This window comes from Enoplosus armatus, chromosome 17 (assembly GCF_043641665.1).
Source record: "Enoplosus armatus isolate fEnoArm2 chromosome 17, fEnoArm2.hap1, whole genome shotgun sequence".
In the NCBI taxonomy this organism is placed as follows: domain Eukaryota; kingdom Metazoa; phylum Chordata; class Actinopteri; order Centrarchiformes; family Enoplosidae; genus Enoplosus; species Enoplosus armatus.
In genome coordinates this window covers 9,564,784-9,592,246 of record NC_092196.1, presented here as the reverse complement: position 1 = coordinate 9,592,246, position 27,463 = coordinate 9,564,784, and the positions used below count along the sequence as shown (strand labels likewise).

General features: G+C 42.4%; 3 protein-coding genes across 3 annotated transcripts; 1 reads left to right on the top strand and 2 right to left on the bottom strand.

Annotated features, from left to right (window-relative positions):
• Nucleotides 1-4,078: 4,078 nt before the first annotated feature.
• Nucleotides 4,079-6,478, bottom strand: wfikkn2a (info WAP, follistatin/kazal, immunoglobulin, kunitz and netrin domain containing 2a). Its single transcript, XM_070923645.1, has 3 exons — nt 6,266-6,478; nt 5,491-5,807; nt 4,079-5,279 (listed from the first exon to the last, which is right to left on the bottom strand). The coding sequence occupies exons 1-3, from the start codon at nt 6,476-6,478 to the stop codon at nt 4,079-4,081; spliced, it is 1,731 nt and encodes a 576-aa protein (XP_070779746.1).
• An 8,862-nt stretch (nt 6,479-15,340) lies between these two features.
• Nucleotides 15,341-19,018, bottom strand: ankrd40 (ankyrin repeat domain 40). The gene is made up of 5 exons (XM_070923811.1): nt 18,885-19,018; nt 17,927-18,075; nt 17,073-17,711; nt 15,796-15,977; nt 15,341-15,484 (listed from the first exon to the last, which is right to left on the bottom strand). Exons 1-5 carry the CDS (start codon nt 19,016-19,018, stop codon nt 15,341-15,343), a joined length of 1,248 nt encoding a protein of 415 aa, XP_070779912.1.
• A 1,400-nt stretch (nt 19,019-20,418) lies between these two features.
• Nucleotides 20,419-26,715, top strand: luc7l3 (LUC7-like 3 pre-mRNA splicing factor). The gene is made up of 11 exons (XM_070922999.1): nt 20,419-20,572; nt 21,144-21,210; nt 21,307-21,346; nt 21,464-21,608; nt 21,736-21,810; nt 22,122-22,226; nt 22,528-22,689; nt 23,016-23,389; nt 23,880-24,046; nt 24,214-24,434; nt 26,071-26,715. The coding sequence occupies exons 1-10, from the start codon at nt 20,474-20,476 to the stop codon at nt 24,399-24,401; spliced, it is 1,422 nt and encodes a 473-aa protein (XP_070779100.1). The 5' UTR covers nt 20,419-20,473; the 3' UTR covers nt 24,402-24,434; nt 26,071-26,715.
• Nucleotides 26,716-27,463: the final 748 nt, after the last annotated feature.

Sequence of the window (27,463 nt, the reverse complement as noted above, 5' to 3'; positions counted from 1 at the left end):
TTTGTATTAGCTATGTCTCATCTTCCATCCTCCAAGCTGTCCCCCGCTTCTCTTTTTGGTAGCACACACTGCCATATTGTTAACCAGTCAGACATTTGCAGACCACACACCCTCCTTCACCTGTTTTAAATGATAAACAAGTGAGGGCAGCATTAACTAACTCGTGTGCTTGTTTGTTTAACCATGTAATACCAAAAAGTTGTGTTATTTGTTTGCTCCACCATGAGAAAAATACTTCTACTCATTCTACTCCTCACCTAGTGCCAGCAACATTTATCCACTGCACTCATGCGCTCACTGTGTTTGTGTGTGCACATGCATGCGTGGATTTATATGTATGTATGTGAATGTAGTGTGCTGGTATTTCACATTTTATCGTGGTAATTTATTACTTTCTGTCTTTCTGTTCTTATCTTTCTCTATCCCTTCCCATCTGGCAAATTTTTTAGTCTAGCCCAACACAGGGACCAGCTGTGCCCTGGAGAGCTGCTATTGACACCATGTGAGTGTGTACATGTGTGTTCGGTTGCACACATCAAGTACTAGCACACATCCAGTGCATTGGGCACAATCTACCATCTGGCTGACTGCTTGTGGAGGCATTCATTGGGCAAGTAACTGTGTGTGTGTGTGTGTGTGTGTTTGTGTGTGTGTGTGTAGACAGGAAATTACAATAAAATCTGTTTTTAAGCTGAGATGTACTGTAAAAGGACAACTGTTCACCGAAAATAATTTTCACCATAACTACTTATTTTGTCTATTTTTAGGTCCTAAATGTCATAATTTGTCCAAGCAAGTAAAAAAAGTAATCTGCTTCACTTCAACCTGTTTTAGTGCTTGAATCTGCCTCACCAAACCACATTTCACGATAGTGATGCGAATTCTTTCAAAATTCCTGAAACAAGTGAAATCGCATTTCATTCTCATTTCATTTGCAGAATTTTTTTCTTTAAAAATAAATTATTGATGGCTCAGTATGAGTTAAACTGACTTGTCAAGATGAATATAGTATACAGTATATTTTTGATGTGTGGTAAATAGCTGCTGCTCATGAATGAAAACATTAACTCTTCACATTAATATGTATATATGACACATATCAAAGAAATAAGCAACAGTTACACTTTGGCCAGTTCACAGTGATCTCACTGTAGTCACCAGCTTTGTTAAGTATTGTGCTGCCACCCAGTGGACAACCTTGTTAATTGCACAATAAACAGTAATGTAGTTTCCCTAATATCTATCTATTTATTGATGTCTTGTACACACAGACATGATGCAAAACCAACTGCAGCACAAGTCCTATAAAATCTTTTGACACAATTGTCAGTTTATTATGGTAAACTGGAAAAGAGTTCAGTTGAATTACGGGTTTTTCTATATTAAAATATTTTTCTTTCTTTCTAAAAATGCATGTCAACCAATGCCTTTAGAGGTGTCAAGAATATGTGGAGTGATTCACCACAGTGGACTGGTACAAAAAATATTATTTGATCTTTGGTGCATCACATCTTAGAACGAACTGACTGAGAAACCATGGAAAATTAAAGGGGAACTGCACCAATTTTACACATCAAGTTACAAGTTAGTGTGTTTACAGGCCTTGGGGACTTCTACTGCATATGTGAAGTATGAGCTGTATAAAGCCTTTTGTGGCTCCTGCTTGGAGGAGTGGAGTTAGAGAGAAGTGAGCTTAGCAGACCTCTGTAGCCAGGTCCTTATCTCTGCTTGAGGCTATAGCAGCGTGAGGCTACATGTGCCGCTTCTAGCATTGTGGGTAATGTAGGCGCCAGGTTTTGACAAAGGAGAGTGGAATAAAAAACATAAAAAACATGCTGCGCTGATTGTGATCCTTTCTTAAACAAAAACTGTCCATCATAAGTCCAACAATGTTATAGGAGTGCAATGCTAAATCGGTGGAGTACTGTTTTAGGTAAATTGGTTTTTCATCTGAGTTTGTGTAATGATGTACATTTGTGGGTTATGCATATATCATGTGAAAACCTTGTCCATTTCCTGAGCAAGACAATCAACGTACAAACAATGCAAATGTATGTGTGTTAGTTATCTTGAAAGAAAGTGGACTGTCCCTCTGAACTGAGTTCCTCACTGATGCTGTGTCACTGAGGGCATTGTGCCCCCCCATTGTGCCTGCGGCTGTCTGGCTTATTATTATGGTCTGTCTGGCAGGCTGCCTGGCTGGTGGTCTTGAAGTGAACTTGATACTGAAATCAGCGGCCGCCTGTGATGTGTAGGGCATCAAGGGGGCTGTGTGGAGCTAGTCTGGAGCTCAGCCAGTCACTTAGCACTTGTCAACAGTTCTAATGAAAGTGGCCTTTTCCTTGGTGGCCTCTTTTTCATTAGCAGGGTCAGAGGTCGCCACCCAAGGCTGGCTGTCTGTCAGTCTGAGTGGGCAGGCAGTTGAGGAAGAGGGCTGAGGAAAGGGGGTGAGAGAAAGGGGGTATAAGGGCAGAGGGGGAAGGGGGAAAACATTCAGGGGCTAGTTGGCTCCTTATGTTTTGTTTCCTGTATGCTGTGCTGGTCCTCGTGACTCATTTTATTCTTACGGTGTTCCACATGTCTAGCGTTTGTCAACCCTGAGTCGATTCTCACCTGACGTTCTCATGCATGTTTTCATTTTTCCAATGTCCACACCAGGATTTAGCCAAAAGTTCCAGCATGAACAAAGCTAGAATTCGACAGAGGGATTTTGTGGTAATGGGGATAATTAAATCATCAAGCTCTGTCCTAACTTTAGTTCAATTCTGGGGTTACATTCCCCTATTTCTCCTTGACTTACTACTCCTTCCATTCCTCTCTCTTTCTTTATTATGCCCCTTCAACACAGATGTGGCCAACTGAGCGACTGAAAGATAGAGAATCAGCCAACATCCCTCTCCTCCTCCTCTTCCCCTTCACCCCGGCCTCTTGCACATGAAAGGGGCCGCCCAAGGCCAATGGAGGGCCGGTGGGGTGTGTGCTATGCGAGGGCCCCAGACCCAGACACAACACAACACACAGCTCTGCAGGCCACCACAGCTGGGCTGGAATGTGACCTGCTTCAGACTAGGCCCTGTCTGTGTGAAATACAAGTGGAAGGAGGACATGGATGAAGGAATGTCAACTACAGAACAGCCCATGCACGGCCCGTATGAACCTTTTGATAAGGTGTGAGCATGTTGGGTATTTTGTCTTTAACACAGGGGACAGCACAACATCACAAAGCGGACATCTGTAGTATCTTCTGAATCATCTTTATTCATGTTGCATCATATTCAGTAAAAGTTTTAATGAACACTGATATATCATAGATAACATAAAAATATGTCTGTTCTCTGTGTAATTAGATTCACAGAGAGACATTCTGCCTATATATATATACAGAATATATATCCACTGGCCATAGCCCTATAAGAAATAGATCAAGAAAAATAAATACAAAGTACAGAAGTCCACATACATATTCTGTGTTGTAAATTAAAGCTTATCAAAACAGATTCCACAAAATATGGAACCAAGGAGCTTATCTGATTCTGGTACATACACTGAGGCTTCAAATTGCAATATTGTGAGCTCAAGTGCTCTGGACAGAAATTACACAATGTCAATTTTGTGATAACCCACAAAAACATAAAGCAAACGTACCAATCGTAAGTATACTGCTAAATGAATGATGTTAGTGTATTCAAGGTAACATTTGTTACAAAGATTAAATACTTTGTACAGGGTAAATGCTTCTTACTAATAATATTCTACCTGCCTTTTCCAGACAGTGTACCCTAGGCGTGGCCATCAAAACTGTCTAAGCTTGATTCCAATTAAAAAGAGAGCTATTTGGACAGTTTTGACACAGCATCTGTGAAGAAATCATGAATGAAAACAACTACTACGAGGAGCATTAAGGAACAAAGTAAGGAAAGAAAAACCTCTGAAACAGGCAACAAAACCTCCAGTGTTACAGATAAGTTACTAGTTTTGTGTTTACTGGCAGCCGGTCAGACTGGTGAGGTCACTGGAGCTTGGAATAATCAGAAAACAACATAGCTGACTTTCAGTGAGGGTGAGACTTTAAAACACGCTACTGGACGGCAGAGAAATCTTTAAGGAAATCGCAGGTTTTCTTGTGAAGAACCTCGCGAAGCTTCCTGACTCTACGAGTGCTGGAGGAGCCCACAAAGCTGTCGGGCTGCAGGACGGCCATCCCGTTGTGAACGTCCCCCATGATGATGAGCTGCCCGTTGGCTGTAGTGATATTGGGGCAGGGGCAGTTCCAGTCCATGTTCAGAAGAGTCACCTCCAAGGGCTCTTTGCCAAAGAACCTCAGACCCATCTTCTCATCCTTCAAGATCTCCTCCACTGTCACCAAAGCGTGGCCCGACTCCTGCTCCTCTGTCAGCTCAGTCACGCGCCCGAGGATCACAAAGTCACTCTTGCAGAAGCTGGTGACCATCTTGGCTCGGGGTTTACACATCTTGCAGTTGTGGTTCTTCGGAAAGGGACACATCTCTTCGCAGGCCTCTTTAGACTCAAAGTTGTTCTCGTTGCCACCACAGCCTCCATACACGAAGGACTGGCACTTTTTGAGGCCGCTGCTATAAGCCCAGCGAGGCTCGTAGGCCTTGCAAGGCCCTTGGAGGCTCGGTAGGCTACAGGGAGCCGACAGCTCTCCTCCGCATGACAGCATGCAGTTTTCATAGGTGTCGAAATGGTTGCGGTTTTTATTGCACTGACTGTAGGTGAAGGTGAAGCAATTGTTCCTCTTTGGTTCATAGTACCAGCTCATGCTCTCTTCTCCGCAGTCATCTGTGTCTGGACTCTTAAGGCACTCTTCAGCTGGAAATGGCAGGTTGGTACTATTCCCCTCTGCGTTCTTACCTTTGGCTTCTCTCTTGATGACTACCAAGGGAAAATGTGACGAGACACTTCCCCCAACATTTTTGGCTGTGCACGTGTAGATGCCGGCATCCTGAAGCTGCGCATTGTATATGACCAGCTGGCCAATGTTAGTGACCACAACGTTCCCTTGGACATGATTGGGTCTCATTATGGTGTTCTCTTTGCCCTTCAGCTGTTTCTCCCAGGTGATTTCCGGTCGTGGCTTCCCAGACACCTCACACAGGAAGCTAGCTGTCTCGCCCACAAAAACAGCCTGTTGGGTGGGGCCACTGTGAATGGTGGGGAGCTGGATGTCAGCTGGGAGGGTGGTCTGGAGGGCAGTGGTGGGATGTAAGGTGGTCTCGGCGGGGATTGGACTGGTGTTTGGCCAGGTCAGGTGGTACCTGTAGGTAGGTTGAATAAGAAAGGAATGAATCAGAGCCAGGATATGTCAAAGGCTCTTCTGTAATTACTATATTGACATGTTACACACAGAATACATTGTATTTTTCTACAGCAGAAAAAAAAGCCTTAATTTTGAGGACTAAATCAAGACAACTTTACCTCACCACACCAAAAACAAATAGTAGAGATCTAAAATACTTAACATGTTACCTGCAGGTGACCTCAGAGATAGAGATACCCTTGGAACAGGCCTCTGCATCCATGTAGCACTTGTTATAATATGTCATGCCGTCAGATGCACATGTGAAGTGGGGTTCTCTCTCACAGCGGTCCCGGCACTTACAAACAGGCTGGCCGTCCCAGATGTCGCACTCCGACCCTTGCTGAGAGCACATGAACTTGTCGCAGGTGGCGCCCTTTGGCATTCCAACGGGGCCCTTGTTGCCCTTGATGTCTATATAGCGTGCTGCCACGCAGCTCTTGTTACCACAGACATTAGGGCAGCACTTCTCAAAAGACTCACAGTCCTGAAGTTGGAAAAGAAATAAAACTTTTGTAGCACATAGCAGCACATGTTTTTACAGTTCAGAAACAGTTTGAATTCAAATAGTGCATAAAAGAGCGAGAATTGTCTGATTCTTGGTGAAATCCTTCTTAACAAAACATTACCTGCAGATTTCATTGTGATGAATTTAGATCACTTTAAATGCATGTTTTCAGTGTGAATGTGTTTTGACCAATAATTGGTCAACATGACACAGCATGAACAAAACCATGAAGGAAGTATATTTAGTTAAAAATGTAACGTGTACTTTTGTTGAATTGGGTTTCTGCCTGTTATTTTTCTTTTAACCTCCCAGGCAGCAACTCACGCACAATGCAAAGGAAAACAGGGGTTGTTGGGAAGTGAGACAATCTGACATTTTTGAACGCCTCATGAACTGTGCGAGTTGCTAGACTGAAATGTCTTCTAATGTCAACTCACCTGGTCCGATTCACACTCGCGCATGCAGGTGCTCATAGCATCCACCCACAGGTTGGGGTTCAGGTCGTTCGGGCACAGACCTGCGTGAGAGTACACCACTTTTGCCACAGACATGGGCATCGCTCTCACACGGCAGCTGTGCATATAAAGGAGTATAATGTAACAATGTCCCAGAAGAAACCAGATCCATCGGGGAAACAGCATCCACCACATATCCGGCGCGTAACGGAGCGGACACTGAAAAATCTTGAAAATCCAACAAGTTTAACACGACTTTAAAGTTTTGGAAAAACGATTTAAACTATCTTCAAACAGTCGCGTGATGAATCTTCTAACCACTGGAATCAGATGCAGCATAAAGACAGCGACAGGAGGAGCGTGCGGGGCCGGTCTCGGCGTGGAGAGCTCTCCAGGTTAGTCGCTCCACGTTTAATAGTAGCGAGAGATTATAGGGCTGCGGAGTGCAAACCCACTTAAGATCTAACTACATGAATTACAGTGGCCCGTCTAGTCGGACAGCAAATCCCAGCTGAGTTACAGTTATGATCAACTTAATTAAAGAAGAAAAAAAAAAAAGTTCGCCAGCAGTTTGCAGGCGCTGTCTCACTGAGGACTGGCGAGACACCTGTGCGTAAGGCGCTGGCTGCTTAACCCTTAGCGTGCAAAGGAGAGGGAGATCTTCGGCTCTTTACTCTAAAAAGCAAAGTAGATAACATGTATTAAACATTTAATGCACGAACTTAACATTGAGGATCTTCACACATTTTAAACATAAGTGTAAAGATACACGATACTGAATAGATACGTCAACATAAATGACTGTTGTAATGTAATTAAGTTAATGTATTTTGTATTACGAGGTCACACAGCTCCTTATTTTCACGCATCAGTGTTAACAGACTTCATGTTACATTTGAGCAAATAGTTGTTATTGTGGAATATGTGACATTAGGAGGTCTGAGATCTCCTGTCTCGGCATATGCATCACATTAAAACACAGTACTGTGTGACAATACTGTGCACTGTGACACTGCAGGATAAAAACTCCAGCACTGTAAATTCTCTCCTGTCCGTCTGAGCACAATACCAGTCTCCAGAAGATGGCGCCAAACTCAATGTAATTCTTCCAGTCTTTGTTATTTGTAGATCCGGTTCTGGTTTGACTTCTGCACTGAAAGTGAACCAAATAGTGCAAGGTCCATTTAAAGCTGCTTGAGTAGATTGAAGTGTAAACGTTGCATTATGTATTACTGATAGATAGTTGCTAATATGTACCATGGCACTACATTCTGAATAGTCATTAGGTGGATTACTTCATAGCATAGCAGTTGTACTGGTGCACCAGATGGTGGTGCCACACCAGCCTCTTCAGAGCTGCCTGTTGAAAAAACTCAACCTTTCAAAAACGTAATATTTTAGATATAATGAGTTCAATTTCCGCCATACCGGATGCACCATTTCGCATGCTGCTTGGATCCAACCTATTGTTTATTATTTAATATAATGCAACTCAAAATGCAGCTGATGTGGAGTTATAGTGAATATGATGGCGTTGAGACTGTCACATTCACTTTACTATGATTGATTCTAGATATTGTCCACATCTGAAATCACATAATGTACTATTCAGGTTAAACTGATTCAAATGATAAAACATGCATCCTCAGTTTAGTTCGTTGTGTGTACTCGTGAAGAGTATATGCTTGATATAATGCACAAAAATACAAACATGGTGTGAAATGCAAATGTTCCAATGTGCTGGCTCAGCTTCCAGGACAGCTGCAACCTGACACATCATGATGACCCGATCAACATGTCTCGGTAGCTGGGTATGCCAGACGAATATTAAATTGTATTTATTAAAAACAGATCCCTTTTGATCATTACTTACTCCAGCGATGACCACATTTGGGTTAATCAGAAAATATTTTTCATATTTAAAGCATTGTCAGTGTTATATAGTGTAGCGTGATAACACAGATAGGAAAAACTAAAAGCTGAGCATATTGCAATCTACAATGGAAATACTCTCAGGTTCGAGGCTCATCAGGCTCATTCTATCATTCTAAGAAGTCACAAGTAGTACAGACAGCTTGAAATCATGCTGTGAAAAACAGGTTTGTTCCCCCCAAAAGCCAATTCCAGGAAGTGTTGCAGAAAAGGGGGCTTCAAAACATAACAAATAGGCCGGTGGTCTGTTCAGCCGTGAACACAATCAAAAAAATAAAAAAAGATTATACTACAGTTCCAACTGAACAGTGACACAGCCTAAGAGTAATTTAGGAGCGTCACTGAGCTCAAATACATTTTGCAGATGTTAAAAAAGCTGGTCTACCTTTATCTTTAGAACAAATCATTTTTTAAACATTTTAGTAGCCTCGCTGTGTGTGAGTGTGAGTGTTGAGTCTGTGCTTCCCAAGCTGAGTCCCTGCTGGGCCCAAAGAGGCCCAGAGCTCTCCAGGCCCGAACCCTGCAGTCTTAGTCTGGTCTGTGTGTCTGTGAGCTTTCTCTGAAAACACATAGGCGCACGCACACACACACACACACACACACACACACACACGCACACACACGCACACACACACTTACACAAACACACACAGGTAAGACTCATACACATGCATGCACAAAAAGTAGTGAATATGGTAACCAAACACTGATTATTCAGCTGTCAATATTATATATAACGTTTTACAAGGATTCATTTAAAGAAAATGGAAGTACAGATGATATAATTTTACACACACATACACGTATGTGCACGCTCTCAATTGCATGGAAATGCAAAAAACACAGTCAAGCTGTGTTTTCAGTGTCTGCTCACCCACTCGCCCCCTCAGGCCCTCCACCCCTAACCTTCACCCCTCAAGACCCTGCATTCCCAGCATAGCCGACACTGGGGCTACGGGGCATGTCACATATTGAATAAAGCCACGCAGATCCCAGAATGGACCCCACGCAGGGCGCTCCGACAGCCTATCTGCCTTCAGCACATGTATTGTCTGCAAACAGACCTTGACTTTGACCTTCTCTGTGCACCCTCGCCATCTTTCTGAGCCCAACGCAAAGCTTCTAGATCCTGGTGTTTGCTTTTATACAGGCAAAGCAGTGCTGTCAAATCATGATCATGTTATCCTCAGTGACTGCAAGCATCCACTGAGAACAGCAAAACTCAAAAATTAAGAAATAAAAGACGTAATAATGTTCGCAACTTGTAGGTAATTATCTATCAATGCCGGTAGGAGAACAGGCACTGAGCGATATTTCACCTTGACCAACTCTAACAGCCGTGTGTATTGTCTCAAGTATAAGACTTGTTTACTTCAAGATTGTCACAAACAATCAAGTCCGGTTAAGTATCTCATATTCAGCAGACAGTAAAAAAAAATAACATGATGATATCGATCTACCACTTTTAAACCTGTCAATCCACTGAGCAGTCAATACGTTTGTATAGTATGTTTCAGAAAACAGCAATTTCTCATTCATTATGGTGAGTATGGCATTTAAATACGCAATAGGCCATGAGAGGCAATGATTAAGTAATTTGATAACATCCAAGAAGCATAGATATGTAACAGCAAACAACCTGCACAACCCTGTGTGCCGCATGAAGGTAGATTGAATCTTCATAAACTCGTTTGATACAATAATTGTTCAACCAGGCTTTGTCTAAAGATATGTATTGTTAATAGACGTCTTCAATGACGCTACACTTGGTGGGCATTTGGGCCTACGTCCTCATGCTGTCGCCCTTATACATGCTGTAAGAAATGTTTTATGGGCTCAGGGAGAGGGCTTGACAACCACGTGAGGAGGCTATGATCATGTCTGTCTCACAGGTCCTAATCAATGTCACATGGAGTGTTTAGGGTGGTACACCACAACAGACCACTCTGTATGTCACCAGTTTCTTCTGAATTTCGCTTCTTTCCCTACAGGATTGGATTGTACTTCATACTGATATAAAATATCAAAACTGAAGTAGGTGTCACTGCTGAAAAATGTATATTCTGTGGGAGCAGTTGCTAGGCAACCAGTGGAGACTGCAGAACTTACTCCCAGAATTGACCCATTGTTTTTGCGCTTTGGGTTTTGTACAGATTAAACAAACCAGATATATTACGTGTTTATCAGTGAGCTTTAGAAATGCTGGTGTCCACATGTTGTTACCTACAGACAGACCCTGGCTAGCTGTTTCCCCTTGTTTCTCGTCTTTATGCTAAGTTAAGCTACCACAGCACCACAAATAAGAGAGGCATAAAGCACTCACAGGGTCCCTCGGTTTGTTGGGATAAGCTACTGTACATCTTACTTCACCATTAATCTCTCCGTGGCTTTACAGTGTCTTGCATGTGTTTGTGCCGTAAATAAGTAGCTCTGCACATTGGCTTTGTGCATTATGCCTGTTAGAGAGGGGCACCAAAGGCACCAAGGGCCACAGTCCAAGCACATCAACCAAGGCACGTACCTATGAGTAACATCGCCTTCTGCCTCCATTTATAAAATGCTCTTAGGGGTTCTTGACCATGCAGGTCCACAGCTTCCTTGCCATGGCTGAGGCCTGGGAAGCTGGCAGAGCTGGTTCAAAACAATGAAGGTGTTATGACTGTTCATACTAAGCTTATTATGAGTGTCTCACTCCAGAACAAAGGAGAGAGACACGTCCAGCCACAGCAGGGCCCTAAGCTGATTCCTCAGCCCCAGTCTAGACACACAACACAACATGCCGATGCACAGACATGCAGGCATACATGCACAGATTCAGGGGTGTCCTGTGAAATGTATATATCCTGATTGCCTTACATTCCTTTGTCCCTATATTTAGATTGCGCGCACGCACACAAACACACACACACATTATCACACACACACACATTTAACTTTGTCAACACCATACGGCTTAGATTATGCAATATTTGTGCTCTGAACATCTGCTCACCACATGAACACTATTGTATTCATTTCACTGAAGAGGTTAAGGATTTCACAGACACACGAGTGTGTCAGTATGACCATAACTTAGATGTTGTTTATGTTCTTTAAATCAGAAAGAGAACATAACAAAAAGTCTCGTTAGTTGGGTTCATAACAGAGTGTACAACATTGGCTTGTTGTGCAAATGCAGGTCAAAAGTGAATGGACAGGCCAAAGACAAAACCACAGCTGGACGGAACAACAATACTGAGCTTTGAAATATGGAACATTCCCAGAAATGCTTTTATTACTGTTAATAATGCACCTATTGAGTGGTAATAAACTGACATGTTAAATTAACAGATTAAAGGAAGTCTAAACCAATCAGTGAAAATGTGTATCCGAGCAGCAAATAGTGCAGCATGATGCAGTTAAATTACTGTCTGTATCACATTTAATTAAATGCGGTTTTCAAAATAAAAGCATGGGAGTGATATCAACAACAATCCTCGACTCCTCATCAGCTGACTGATTATGTGCATTTGGCTGATGTATGGTTGGACGATAAGACTGAGACACATTTAAGAGACGATATAAATGTGTCCATACAGGTTTTGCCATATTATCAAGGTATCCCTTTCATAGCTTTGGTTGTATTAGTGCATTGTAGGCAGTACAGCAAATCAGTGAGTAGCACTGCTTTATGCAATATTATTATACATTTTCAGGTATTTCATTTGCTTGATTAGCCAATAACAGACATTTCCACCACAATCACAATCTAAACCTATATTGAGATATAAAATTACATATATCATCATAGAGGATTTTGTGCATGTAGTCCACTCCTTGGCTGATGGGTTAGAAGTTATTATTCAGGTTTATTAGAGGTTTATTAGAGGTTTATTACAATGAATGTGCAGATAGAACCTTATTAAATGCTAAAGAATTAAATTTAGTTAACTTATTTTTTAAATCCAGTGATCAATAATGAAATCCTTAATGCAACAATAGCCGGGAAAAACTGCTTTCAAACTACTTTTTTGTATTCATATCATACAAATGAACATCACCATTCTTCCCAAATATAATCATCTGTGACATCAGTGACAGCACTGAACAACAGGTTTCATTTACTACTTGTACACCTGCATGAGAATTGTTCTTAATTATTAGTAAGAGTTTATAGTTGTCAATTGGTCAGCGATCAATTTACATGGAGGGCTCAAAAATGAGACAGCAACTTGACATTTGTGGCCTCATGTTCACTTCCTCTGAAAGAGCTTGAGTACTGAAGGTGCATCTTTCAGCACACTATACACACTCAGGCATCCTGACAGCGGTGCATTTCAGTATAAAGATATAATGGACCAAATGGCAGGTTTTAAAATATTTTTTATGAATTCAATTAAATCCAAGCAAATAAACCAAACAGCTATCCTTCTTATTATCACTTAATGTGGCTCATCTAACGGCAATATTTGCTCTTCTGCTCCCTCTAGTGGCTCTCAGCTGAAACAAGCATTTAATCTAATTATTGGGAAGTTTACTCCAACATCCCGCGCGCAACAAAAGTAACAACACATGTAACTGTTCCCTTCGCTTAAAGTGAGAATGACTCAAACTCATTACATCAATATACTCATTACATTAGTCAGATGGACATAACGATGCTTTTAGAAGACACGTGGTTAGTTGGAGAGGAAAAGAGGGAAGAGATGAAGTGATTCACCATGCTTTATCAAAGAACAGATACAGGTGTCAAGACCGAAAGAACACAACTTTAACAGTGCCTAAGATTATTTCTACAAGTACACAGGACGTACTGTATATAAAAATATCAGACTCTGAATGCATAGGTTAAGTCAAACTGTATTCTGCTTTTTCTAGAACAATAAGCAACCCCACAAATACAATGTTAGTCATCTCCTTTCCACAGAATCAAAGAAGATCCTATAAAAACCCATTTCAAACATGCTGCTCGCGCTCTCCCAGGGCACAAAAAGGCCGGGGGGGGGGCATTTTCTCCACACGTCGTCCCCACTTTCTCAACCAAGCTCCTGCCTTAAACATGTGGCACAACTTCCCTTAATAAAGCATTTAACGTAGTTGGGAACATAAAATAAGCACTCTTGGTAGTCCTTTCCCTCACAGCAAACTTTCTGGAAACACATTCTCGCCCCCTACATTGCACTTGGCTTCAACAACAGCGTCTCAGCACTTGTCGAACTCTTTCTTGTACGGAAGTAAGACTTTTTTGACACAAACACAACAGGCCTAGCTGGTTAAAAAAATTATACAAATTAATAAAAAATATATCATAAAACATACAAATACAGTAAGAGCTTCAGGTATACATTTGAACAGTAAACAGTTACCACTGGGTTAGAAACCTTTTGATTGTAGGACATGTGTAGTGGCCGCCTACTGCACTGCTTAAAATAAACGAGCCCCAGCATTGAGAATTACAGGGATACAAAGTGTTGATGAAAGCAGCATAAACATTACCAGCCGGTACAACATGGCCGTGCCTCTTAACCTGTCATGTTAAATTCTTAATATACAGTATAAGGATGTTTTTTCATCTTGTCAGTCTTGATTCAAGTCAGAAACATCACTGATTAGGCTACCATATCGAAAACATTGACATCAAATGTTTTTAAATAAAAAATGAAATATTAGCACTAGACGGGCCTTGAAAACCAAACTGAAGCCTTGTATATTGATATTCTGTGTTGCTACCAGTTGTTGAGTATATAGGAAATCTAGCCACCATGTAGATAGGCCTAGGATTAAAGATAATCATGCCAGAAATAATAGTTTGGAGGAACAGGGAAGCATTCAATCATAAAAGCAAGAGTCACAAACACAGATCCTCATGTCCTGTGCAATATCTTATTTAAATTTCCTCTTCACTCGGGGGGGGGGGGGGGGTATCTTTGCTGGCTAGATTAGTTTTTGGTTTTGATTCTAATCACAGTTAAACAGAAAATACTCGACAGAAGGCTTCATATATATGATAAATCAAGTGGGAGCTTTGTTACTCTAAAGCGCAATGTATGGTCTTGCATTATTAGTAAGACTCAATATAACTCAAACATTTAAAATAAATACTTCACAGTTGACAGTTTACGTGTTATGCTGACTGAACTGAATAGCACACCACTGCAGAGCAGAGGTGCTAACGCTTTGTAGAAAATAAAAAAAATGAGTCCTGCTTCAAGTTGCTGCATGTTTATCTCTATGATATAAATGATTTTTTTTGTCTGACAGGAAAAGACAAAAAAGAGAACAATTCAAACAAAACTAAGTATTTCTTTTCCACAGTGTATGACTGGATGACTTAAATACGTAGGGAAACCAGTACTCCTACTCAAACGTGTCCATCCTTGTGTGGATATAGATTAAAGCATACTGTATGTGTGGTCAGCAAATACAAGTACTATTAGTCCAAAGATAACTAAGTCTCACCTGGACTTAAAGAATTAGGCCAGTAATGTATGTCCTCTGCCGGAAAGACACTAAGGTTTATGCCTACAGCATGTATGAAAGTGTGTACGCCAGCTAGAATATCTGATAACACTCTATAGGTCAATTTGCGAGAAATTCAAGTTGCTGTGTGTAAGTCCACTGTGCTGCAACACGTCCTATTCTGCGGACTGATGATGAACTTATCAGTAGGTTATGTAAATCCTTCCTGTTTCCGACCAGTTTCCTCTGTGACCAAAGTCCACAGCCAGTATAGGTGATGTGTCCATATAAGGCTATTGCAGAATCCCATTCAAGTCCAGTCCGTAAGGAAGACAAGCCAATGTCTCCCTCTGTTGTCCCACTGGAGCCTTGGCACAAAGTGCAGTGGGAGGAGAGAAAGACATAAAGAGAGGAGAGAGGGGCCCAAATACTTTCGCAGGACACCATGCATCAGTAATCGCTTAGAACTGGTTGGGTACACTAAAGCGGCAGGAGGGCCAGAGGAGGACAGGAGGAGGACAATAGCTACAGAACTTGAAAAAAACAAATCCCAGCTAGGAAATTGGCGAAACACCAAAGCCGGACGAAGCTGTAACAAGGGACCTGGGCAAGCAACTAGTTATGGTTGCTTGAGGGTAGCTACAGAAGCCCATAATAAGCAGGCAGACCTCGGGCTCTGCGGCAGCTCTAGTAGGTGAGGCGGGAGGCCTTCATGTTGTAGCAGGGTCTGTCTGTTAGGCCCCCAGTCCCAGAGAAAAGGGACAGGCCCTCGGCTTTCTCCAACACAACCTCCAGCTCCTGAAAGTCCTGCAGCCGAGCCACGTCCTTGTCCTGGACAGGAAAGGAAAATGACATTTAAATCAGATTCACCTACTAATTACATTTTCATAATTTTTCTGAGGAAACAGTAGAGAAAGGCCATTTGAAATGATTAATTGTACAGCAATTACACATGGTGGAGCACTAGGACTGCAGCCATTATTGATCGAGTGGTCTATAAAATGTCAGATAAGTGAAATTATAATTTCCCAGAGCCCAATATGAAATCTTCAGTCCAAACATCATCTGAACCTTCCCTTGTGTGCACGACACTAGACGACAACAGAAACTTGTATACAGCATGCAGGACTTCTTTCCCATACCTTTCTCAACATGGTGTTTGGCAGCTTGCGGATCTTCTCCACGTGCTCAGCACTGATATCCAACTCACGGCAACAGACCCTCAGGAGAGAACGATAGGTGAGCTCCTGGCGGTCCAGCTCCACCTCAATGAAGTCGTTCTCCCGGGCGTTGGGGTTCTGGATACGCACCTTCAGCACCAGCTCTAGAGAGAAGGACCAGAGTGATACCTCTCTATTAACAAAGATATTTTCAGATTCAGATTCAGAATTCAGATTCAGAAACTGTTTATTGCCAAGTAACATATATTACAAGGAATTTGCCGTGGTCTGATGGTGCTGACAACAAACGTAAAAATAATACAATAATAATAATCTTAATAAGATGATGGCCCAGGCTGAGAGTCACTGATATAATTATACCTGTTTCATTCTCATGAAAGGTTTTGACAAAGCACATCTCCTGTATAAAAGACATATTAGTAATTCTGTCAAATTATCAGCAATTCTGTGGTTCATGATATAGTGAAGTTTGTTTCACCAGCCTCATGCATATGAAAAATAATTTCATAATTTTTCCAAAAACTTTGATCATCTTGTGTTAAAAAATGTTACATTGAGTGATGGGACGAACTGAAGAAGATGGTTGTGTTTTTGTTAGTGAACCTGTCACAGTTCAGTCTAACAACCCTTCCTGGTTTGAGAAGTTGGCAGCAACACACATGCAAACGAGAATGTTGTCATGTCTGTTGTGTTATTGGTCACTTACCTGAAAATACACAACCACATAACCATCAGGAGCTTTACAGACTTAAAGTGGCAGGCGCTCTCTCTCTCGTGCCTCTAATGAGCACGCACAGTGACATAGTGGAGTCTCCGCTGGTTGCCTGGCAACCTCATGGCGGCTCCAGGGAGTCACTGCTCCCCGCCAAGAAATAGTTACAGTACGTAACTCCACGCAAAACCACAACCTGACATTTTCACATTCTGTGTCCACATGAAACAAACAAGATATAGCGTGTTAATAAAACTGCATAGAGCCAGGCTAATAGTTTCCCCCTGCTTCAAGTATTTATGCTAAGCTAAGTTATCTAACTCTAGCTTTCTACTCAACAGACACATATATGACAGAGGTATTGATGTTCTCATCTAACTATCAGCAAGAAAGTGAATAAGTGTAGAGAATCAGAAGGATTCAGAGGCCATTTGAGGAACCTTTATGCAAAAGTTGAATGCAAATTGCATGTTTGCTTGTGTGAACGGACGATCAGACATAATAAAACACATGATTCCTCTCTCACCTTGCACATTGACAGGAAAGGTGCTGGTGAAGAAGAAAGGCTGGAAGGCTGGCATGGGCCCACCGGCCTGGCCGTAGCTCAGCTGCTGCGGGATCGACTGCTGCCTGCTCATCGTTGGGTTAGCGCTGGCCACCGGGGCCTGGACCTGGCTGCCACTGCTGCTGGCCAAGCTGGGGCTGGGTGAGGCCAGCGGAGGCGAGCACATTGTGCCATTGTGTGCCACCGCATGCGGGTAGTCGGCATGGTTGACGAGGTGCGGCTCGACTGACAGGTCCATGGGCACTGTGCAGTTAACGACAGCGTGGTTGTGGGATGAGGTCAGGCCAGGTGACACACCATTTTGCTCAGTCACAGGAATAAATTCCCCAGCCTGGCTGTGGGTGGTGGGGTTTGGGGGAGTGGTGGGGCCTTCAGAGAGCAGACTCTGTGATTTCTGAGGCTCGTGAGTTGGGGAAAGGGAGGCCGAATCGCTGTGTGTGTCCTCATCGTGTTCTCCAGAACCATTCTGTGTAAGGTGCTGGGCCAGGATGATCTCTGACTTGTTGTCCATCTTGGAATACATGAAGGGCGGGTTAGACAGGTAGTTGGGGATGATTGGCAACTCAGGCTCCTTGACTTCAGGCACTTCCTCCACCTCAACTGTGGTAATAATGTGCATTAAAAATGATTATTTCCTTAAAAACAGCTTCTGTATCTGTCAAAACCATAATCTTATATATACAATCAACACATGAGGTTATAACATCACATGGACTGTGAATGCAACTGATATATCACACACCAGCACCAACAAAAGACTTCTATAATGATGTGACGGGAACATGGAACGAGAGGGAAAGAAATGTGCAGTTTACCTCCTAAAAGTCGTTTGATCTCTGGCTTGGATGTGAGCTGCGAGGCCAACTCATCCTTAGCCGTGAGGATTTCTTTGTCTGCTCCACAACTGAGTAAGTAGGACACTATGTGCTTGTGGTTCCTCTTGCATGCCCAGTGCAGGCATGTCCTGGTGGGATAATAGGAGAGAGAACACGGTTAAATGGACCAAAACACTGACACATGCTGGTAAAATGACTTAAAATTCATGGGACAGTCAATATAGCATTTGAGAATGACATTTACACAGTTCCACCTATCATCACATACGTTATGTTTGTGTATTGAATAAGGAAGTTCGGAATCGTACAACACCTGAACAGGACCTGTGCTTGTGTGGCACTGGCATACAGAATGAAAGACATGCACTATAATTAACTCCATAGTAATTATATAATATTACTATTTATAGCCACAGACAAGACTTAGTCTTAGTTATGTTGCATACTGGCCTGAATTACAATGCTGTTTAATAATTGTATTTATGTGCTGACAGAATTGTATTGCATATTGAATATTGTTTGGACCCATATATTTGTATTGTTCAAGTCAATAAACCTACAAACTAACTATCTGTGGCAGTGAGAACAGGCTTGGCAGTTTCATGACTGGAGCAGCCATGTGCCAGTTCACATTGTATTTCACTGCTCCACAGTCACTGGTCCCTTCTGTTGTTTGAGAGGACTAGAATAAAGGCGTTTTATACTTCAAAATATTTACTGTTTGAATGAGCTAGATAAAAAGTGGCAGGTCTGGCTGACTAACAAGCCTAATAAGATAACACAGACCAGTTTTAATCCCTGTAACAACGTACTTGGCTGCACTGAACTTTTCAACAAGCGTCCAAAACGTTATATTTACAAATCTGTGAAGCAAACCAACACTTGTCGGCTTGCGTTTGACCTAGTGAACACCTCCTCTATTCGTCCAAACACTCACCATCCATTTATTTCGTTCTGTGAATTAACATTTACTCCACTCTCCACCAATGTCCGCACTTCGTCGATATCCCCGATGGCAGACGCCTCTCTCAGTCGCTCCTGTAATTCTTTATCCAACGAAGTGGTGGACATTTTGGTACAGACAACTAGCGTTGCGAGATCATAGGATACACAAAAGCCTCTCGGATTTAGTTGTCAATACTAATCGCCTAACGATTTTCCTCCTGATGGCACACAGGTCCACTAAAAATAGACTTGCCAGCTAACATTAGCTACCGGCTAATCGTACCTACTGCTAGCTTAACGAGATGCTAGCAGAGTCTTTGGTGTTAGCTTCTGGCAGAAAATCGCTTCGGCTAACGTAACTTCGTGTTGATGCTCGGAGTCTTTGGCGTTTATACTGCAGGTTCCGTCTTCGCCATTTATTTCTGTTGTTGGCTCACTTTACAGTCCCACTGCCAACACTCAGTCCACTCATTCAGTCAGTCAGTCAGTGGTGTCAGAGCTCCGTCAGTGGGCTGCCAAAAACACCACCGCCTCATCGGGGGGCATCTTTAGATGTAACAACAGTGAGCACTGATGTTAGTTCCCCTCTGAATACTCTCAACTACCTAACGCGTTTTGTTGCCACTTAACTTTATGTAAAATTATGAGACCAGTCCTCGTCATTAAGGTAATAACTTAATGAGAAATGAAGGGGGAAATCACTGTTATTAACACACACGTGTTGCTGGGCTATCAGTAGCCAGCAACCAGTGGGTGATAATAATCCCCACATTAAGTATATTTAGTCACAAAAATTATAGCGTGACCTTTCCAGACTACATTAAAACAATTTTCTTATTGCTGAGTGATATACATGACTAATACATGAGGGCCCATAAACGTAAGAAATTGAAAATTTTCACCGGAAGTATTAGTTTGATGTCATGACTGTATTGACGCTTGACAGTTTGCAGTTCCATACCCTGACCACTGGAGGGCGGTATTCACTCATGAATCTGCTTTTACCCTAGATGACAGTTAAACACTGTCGTCGGTCTGACTGGATGTAACCAGACTATCTTCGATGTAACATAAGCACAGTTGGCAAAGCTACCGAAAAGTAGACTTTGACTGCCTCCCATAATCCATGCTGCCTCTATCTGTAACGGGACCACACGTTTGCACGTCGTTGCGGTACCTTGAGTCTCCTGTCAAGGCAGACACATTACCATTCTGTCGCGTCCGGTGAAAACTTTCACAATAAAACAATCAAAACATAAAAAGTTTGGCAACTTTTTGCTAGCAGAGTTTGGTTTCTGTTAATGACGTTAAGACATTATTTGTGCGTGTGTGTGTGCGCGTTTATGAATTGTGGGTAATTACCTCAATAATACAACAATGGTCAAAGTATGGACAAACGTGTACTTCCGGTTCAGAGGCTGACGGGCTGCTGCTGGACTGGTTGCAGTTGAACCATAAACGGGCGTTGTTGTTACATCGTCTGCCATTTTGATTAGAAGTACTTTGCGCGCAATAGATGGTGTGAACTGGGTCTTCAGGAGATATCGTAGTACTCAAGGCTACATTTTTTTTTTGGCAAAAATGCTTTCAGCAGCCCAGTTACTCGATGAGTTAATGGGCCGAGATAGAAACTTGGCCCCTGACGAAAAGCGATGCAACGTGCGATGGGACGACGAGAGCGTAAGTTAGCATTTTATCTAACGTTAGCCTAGCTGGTTTGATAAGCTAACACAACGTTCGCTAGCTAAGATACGTAAAATAATAATATGTGGGGTATAGGAGTTAAATGAAACTAAATTAAGCAGTCTGTCATAAGTCCGGATTTCAACGATAACGCACAGAATTTTATAGCGTATGATGGCATTTTGAGGGTTGTCCAGGCGCGCGTGTTGGTAAAGTTAGCACCAGAGTTTGCTAATGCTAATGGTTGTTCATTGGCTCATATGGATTAGCGTTACACTCATGCTCTGCTGCTAGCGTTAGCTTTGGGTGAGAGAATTAATTTCTAGCGCTAACGCTAAATCCTGCTTTGATTTGTAGATGTAGTGTTAACAGGAACATTTAGAGAACTAGGAACAAATTACTGTTGTAGTTATATAATTCCCTTAAAGACTTACTTGCGAGGTTAATTTGTCCACAAGTAGCATAAGTTAAATGTTGTCGCTTGATCCGCTGTAACGATAAGGGAGAGATTTCTAGAAGAACTCTGTTTGAAATTACTTGTTTAAAAATCTCTCCTTTCTTCATGAAGGTCTGCCGATACTATCTGTGTGGCTTCTGCCCAGCTGAGCTATTCACAAACACCCGCTCTGACTTGGGTAAGTCAAGAACTTGTATAAATTCGTTTTAATACAGCAGTAGCTTGCAGATGCATCTGTTAGATGTGAAGATAATGTGTTACAATTCTGTTCCAGGCCCATGTGAGAAAATCCATGATGAAAATCTTAGAATAACGTAAGTTTTGATTGTGGTTTTTAACATCAGGTGTGTGTGTGTGTGTGTGTGTGTGTGTGTGTGTGTGTGTTAAGGTTTCCATCAAATAAACTGTTACATCTATCCCATTGTGTCCAGGTATGAGAAAAGCTCTCGGTTCATGAAGGAGGGCTATGAGCGGGACTTCCTGCGCTACCTGCAGTCTCTCCTGGCAGAGGTGGAGCGGCGGATTCGTAGAGGGCATGCCCGGCTTGCACTTTCCCAGGCTCAGCAGAACGCAGGGGTTGGTTCGTCCGTTCGGTTTTGAGGCATTGTTCTGTAACCTGTTCTTTTTGCTGCATTGGTTTTTAAAGTCTTTTAAGTGGTTACCCAAAAAAAGTATCTGAGATACAGTGTATTTATCTCTGCAGGGTCCTGGTCCATCAGGAAAGAATGAGGAGAAGTCTCAGGTTCTAACAGAGAAGATTGAAGACCTAGTTGTACAGGTTCGTAACAAATATGGTGAAATTAGTTGACAGATTGAGAATGAGTTTTTGTGCATAGTAGCATTGGTAATTTGGAAGATAATGGAGCAAGGGGCACATTGCAATTTGAATATCTGTCACATGCCTTTGCCAGATTGTATCACAGCTGGAATTACCACCATGGAAAATGTCTTATCTTGACATAACTTTCTATGAAATAATCTTAGAGTACATCAAACTACATTCTCATTGATGCCTCAGAAATGTAGCTTTGACATTGCATTGTGATTAAAAAATCTGCTTTGGCTTGTCTCTGTTTTGCTTTTTCTCAGATTGAGGAGCTGGGGTCGGAGGGCAGAGTGGAGGAGGCCCAGGGAATGATGAAGCTGGTGGAGCAGCTGAAGGAGGAGAGGGAGCTGCTCAGTTCCACCCCCTCGGTGAGTCGGCTAACTCCAGGCTACTTGGCATATAGACGCTGCTCATGTAACACTGTCTGTCAACAAACCTGTTTTCATTCTTTTAAAAACTAACGTACTAAAAATGATTCCCCCAGTCCCACTTGCATTCATCATGGCTAGCTAAGTTATTCTTCATTAGAGCCAACAACATCCATCCTGATTTAAATGAAATTACCCTCAAAGCAAAGTGTAAATTGGATAAGCAGTTACCCTCTAAGGCAAATATATTTCTTGTTATATCATTCCCTTATGATGTAACTGAGTTGTGCTTTTTGTCCAGACCATCGAGAGCTTTGCAGCCCAGGAGAAACAGATGGAGGTGTGTGAGGTGTGTGGGGCCTTCCTCATCGTGGGCGATGCACAGTCTCGGGTGGACGACCACTTGATGGGCAAACAACACATGGGCTACGCCAAGATCAAATCCACTGTAGAGGAGCTCAAGGTAACAGGATCGCCTGACACCAAGAATACATGCATGGATGATGAGCTGCAGTATCAGTTATTGCATCCGTGTTAGCCCAGAACAAGGAACAGAAAAGTCAGTTTGACAAGTACATAGTTCTGGTACATTTATGTGGTTTTCATTGAGAAATACTTGGACTCAAAAAAAGCAAATTCTTAAAAATACAAAAATAGTATCAAATAAAACATCAATCAAATAGATTATCATAAATGTATTAAAACTGTGATAGTTTGTACAGACTGTTCATGTTGAAAGAGAAGATATTGTTGCATCATATTTGGCCCCTCTTGCTTGTTTACTCTCAGGAGAAACTACGTCGGCGCTCAGAAGACCCCCAAGGTGAAAGCCCTGCGCTCAAGAGGGACAGAGAAGACCGCGAGCGTGAGAGGGAGGAAAGGGAGAAAAAGCGCAAAGAGGAGGAAGAGAAGGAGAAGGAGCGAGAAAAAGAACGTGAGAAGGAGAGGGAACGAGAGAGAGAGAAGGAGCGGGAGCGCGAGAGGGAGAGAGACAGAGAACGGGACAGAGACAGAGACCGGGAGAGGGACAGGAGGGCGCGCCGAAGCCACTCCAACAGCCGCCACTCCAGCCGAGCGTCAGACAGGAAACGGAGCAGATCCCGGGATCGCCGGAGGTCCAGGAGCAGGGACAAGGACAGGGAGAGGGAACGCAAACGCAGCAGGTACGGCTGACTCTCTAGAACCACAGTGAGTTTAGTGATGGCAGTTTTTCACAATAAAAGGATGGGGCACTGTTGCTCGCTTCTGTAATGGACACAGGCACCAGTCCAGATTTTGGAGCACCATTTTAAATCCACATTCACAACAACACAGAAGAAAAGTGTTTCTTTTAGTCTGCATTACAGGCCGGTTGGTCAATGACCACAAACATTAAAATAACTCTGTACATCTACCTTGCTGCTGACGTACTAATGAAAATGGATATGAATTTAGTCACACGCCCAAAAGCTACATGTACCAGCACACCTGGAACGTTCTCTCATGTATTAATGATATTCCTCCACTTCTTGATGAACATAAAACAAACTGCAAAAACAAATACGTGCACCACTTGTCTGTAAATCACTGCATGAAGAAGACATGATTAAACGTCAGACTGTCTAGTTTCTTTCACTTGTTGTCTTAATGACATATTCTCCTCTCTTTTTTTAGGAGCCGGGACAGAGACAGGGAGAGGAGGCGCAGCCGTGAGCGCTCTGACAGAAAGCGTCGCTCCCGCAGTCGTGACAGGAGGAGGTCGCGCAGCTCAGAGCGCAAATCTCACCGCCACCGCAGCCGCAGCAAGGACAGGGAGAGAGAGCGGTCATCGAAAGACAAAGGTGAGGACTTGCAAATGCTTTTTTGTTTGGACTACATCAGGTGCTGTGTTTTTGTCTCAAAGTGCAGATTTCTAACAGACAGCAGATGCTATTACACCAAAAACTGTCAGTTGCCCACCAAGAGAAATGGTTATTTGTTTGATTGATGTGTATAAATGTTTTCCCAGACCGTAAGGCAACAGAGGAGAGGAGCAGCTCTAAGAAAGATAAGCGCTCTGACGGTGATGCAGCTGCCATCAAGGCTTCGTCAGAAGCGGAACCGATGGAGACGGAGGCGGCTGCCTCTGCCCCCTCCCCTCTGCTTAATGGCCAGCAAGAGCTCCTCCATTCTGAAGGTGACATTCAGTCCAATTAAAACTGATCTGATAGGACCTCAGATCAGGCTCAGGTAAGTGCGTCCTCCTCCTCACTCCCCCCTGGCTCTGAACCTAACCCTTCCACGCCCCTCCACCTCTCCCATCTCCCCTACCCACCCTCTCACCCTACCTCTCCCACCCCGTTTATGTTCAGTTCAATGCCTATGATTTTGTCTTATGTCCTGTATGCATATATCTTTATCCTGTTTTTGAATAGTGCATCATAAGTATGCACTGAAGATGAAGGACTAGGCCCGATGAATGAGAAGAAGGTAGAAAACATTCACACAAAGCCAAGAGGGAAAGGCCAGTGTAGCCCTGAGCAAACATGCCCGGAGGTACCCCTCGTTTTGTATCGGTTTTTGATCCTTTATAGATGTATATTTGTCTCTGTGGACAAAATGGCAGAAAAACTGTTAACCAGTCCAATCAACTTTTCCTGCCTGTATTTACCTGTTTTTATTTATTTTATATTTTTACTTTGAAGCAGGGAAATGTAATAATTTTGATTTGCTGAGATATTGCACTCTTTATAGGGACAAAGTCCAGTCACTGTGTGTTTACATGTTGATGTTCCTATTGTGGGGATTTCTCCTGCCCATGTGTAAACACACAGACATACTTTCAGCTATCGTCAAAGGTGTATGTGAAAAACAAGCCATTCATTTTTGCCGTAATCATAACTCAAATGCCTTGGGTTTGTTGTCCAGCTTACTGTGCCTGATAATGCCATGCAGTGTGTGTTTGGGGGGTCTTATAGCACCGGGGGCCTTACGTAACTAACTAACTGGAGGGTAGGGTTTATCGAATGAATTGCAGCTGACTTCCATACCTCACACAGCGTTGGTGTTGTGAGCGAGACCACATGAGAAAAGGGCAAATTAAAAATCATGGATACTCTCTGACTGTCAAACTGTGCAGGTACTCACCCCAGGTACTCCTTTCTCTACCCACATCCATTTCTGAATGCTGTTGCCTGTCAGAAAAACAATTCTGTACTTCTCCAGAACATGAACTTGAAAGCTTGATTGTGTATTTTTTTTATTGTGCTTCCTATTTGGCAACTTTCAAATATGTTTGGGGAAAAAAGTCATTTTATAGAAATGTCAGAGACACAGTTTAAAAAAACAAAACATGCTGAGATGCACAGACAGCCTGCTTGATATGCTTATGCCAACAGCTAAAGTTGTCACTGATGTGTTTATTTCCCAGTAGTGTGTTGGTCAAGTTTTGTTAGGATATTTTTAATGTCACATTTGTTCAGGAAAGTATAGGTAGGATGCTTTGTTTGTCTCTATCCTTAATTGGTCAAAAAATAAGTACAATTTGGCATTGGCTTAAGGAATATCAAACAGGTTTGTCATTAGGCTTTAAGGTAGTGACCAAACCTTGTGGACTTCTGATCCCAGTAATAGTTAAAATTAACTGATAAATATTTACAAAATGAGGATATTCTGGCCAAATTATACATGTATTTATTTGCTAGTAGATGGATAGTATTTGTCCATTATTAGCAGTGTCTCTTGTTTATGATCTGTGGTTAAATTAAGGGATATATTTGACCAGATGTGTTTATGTAGATATTGTTGCTCCCGTAGCAGCAGAAGTTGCCAGCTTGTTGTGGGACCTTTGCTAACATGGCATTTTGTGAACATTTCTGCTCCACAGGGGACGCTGGGATATCTGGTGGAGGAAGAAGTGGAAGAGCGCACCCATCCTTACCCTGAACCTGACACCTCGCTGCTTAAAAACAAGGTGAACCACAAATGTGTAGTGGCTTATTTAAGAACATGAACATACATGTGTCAATGAGGAGAGAGGAAAAAAAAATACATTGATTTTCATGTTCCGGTACCTGTCTATCTTTTGGTTGGATGAGAAGGTAGTTGTGGTTCATCTGATGTATTTCTTGGTCTAGATGTCAGCCAGGCATCACGTTAAATACCAAACTTAGAGGAGACGTTCATTATGGGTTTTTGTGTTCTTATTTTGAAAATCTTTACACACATCTCCTTGTTTCTTGGCATTTAGTGAAAATGAAATAAAAACAGTGCTTGTGGTTTGTTTTGGTTTGTCAGGTTCCCCTTCACTTCCTGACCTTCTTTTTAAAAAGTCCGTTGTACAATGTTAGTCCCATGACAGGGCGTGTCTCTTTTCTCCTCCACTTAGAGCTCACATTGATTGCTCTTGTCCCCCTTACTGTAAAATATACTGATTTCATTTTGATCAAAAGATTTTGAAGACTGAAGATTTGTTTAATTTTGCTCTGCTTTTAATGTCCATGTTGTCGCGATGAATAAAAAGTAAAAACTTGTGGTTGTCAATGTTGAATTTTATTCTGTGTGTATGGGTGGGTGTGTGGGTGGGTGTGTGGGTGGGTGGGTGTGTGGGTGTGTGGGTGGGTGGGTGTAGTAGCAGGTTAGCGTAGTGAATGGGAGAATCATTAGGAGGGTGGTGAAGTGTCCTTAAGCAGGTTCCAGCCAGACCTCTGTTGCATTTTCTTGTTATGAAACGGCCATGCTGCATTAGTTTTCCTACATAGATGAAGTAACAAAAGATCTGAGGCCTTTCCATAGAATCGGGTTTGCTGGGTTACCTGGAAAACTTTGCTCATCTCATACTGTATTAATATATTTTATATTAATATTAACTTCACTGACTCATTTAGGTTTTTGTTTATTGTTGAGGAGCCACTCTAGTTTTTCGATGTATTTAGATTTTATCAACAGACAGAACTTGTTATGCAAACTCTTAAACTTAAAACTTAAAACTTAAAACTTTCAAACAGCGACCTGTCTATGGGCAGCCAAAAGTCACCCCTGTATAATTTCTTCCATGTTGCTGAGTCCATGGATATCTATACATACATTATAACCAAAATGTGCCCCTCCTGCTGGCCTCTTACTCCTCTCCTCTTGTAATTGAGTGAGAACACACTGCTCAAGTGTCCTGTTACTGCCAAGCAAGCAAGACGAGAATGCAAACATTTCCTGGCTGACAGCCACCTGCCTTTGTAGGACATAATTGAACATTTTCATTAATCAGCAATGGCAAAAGCTTA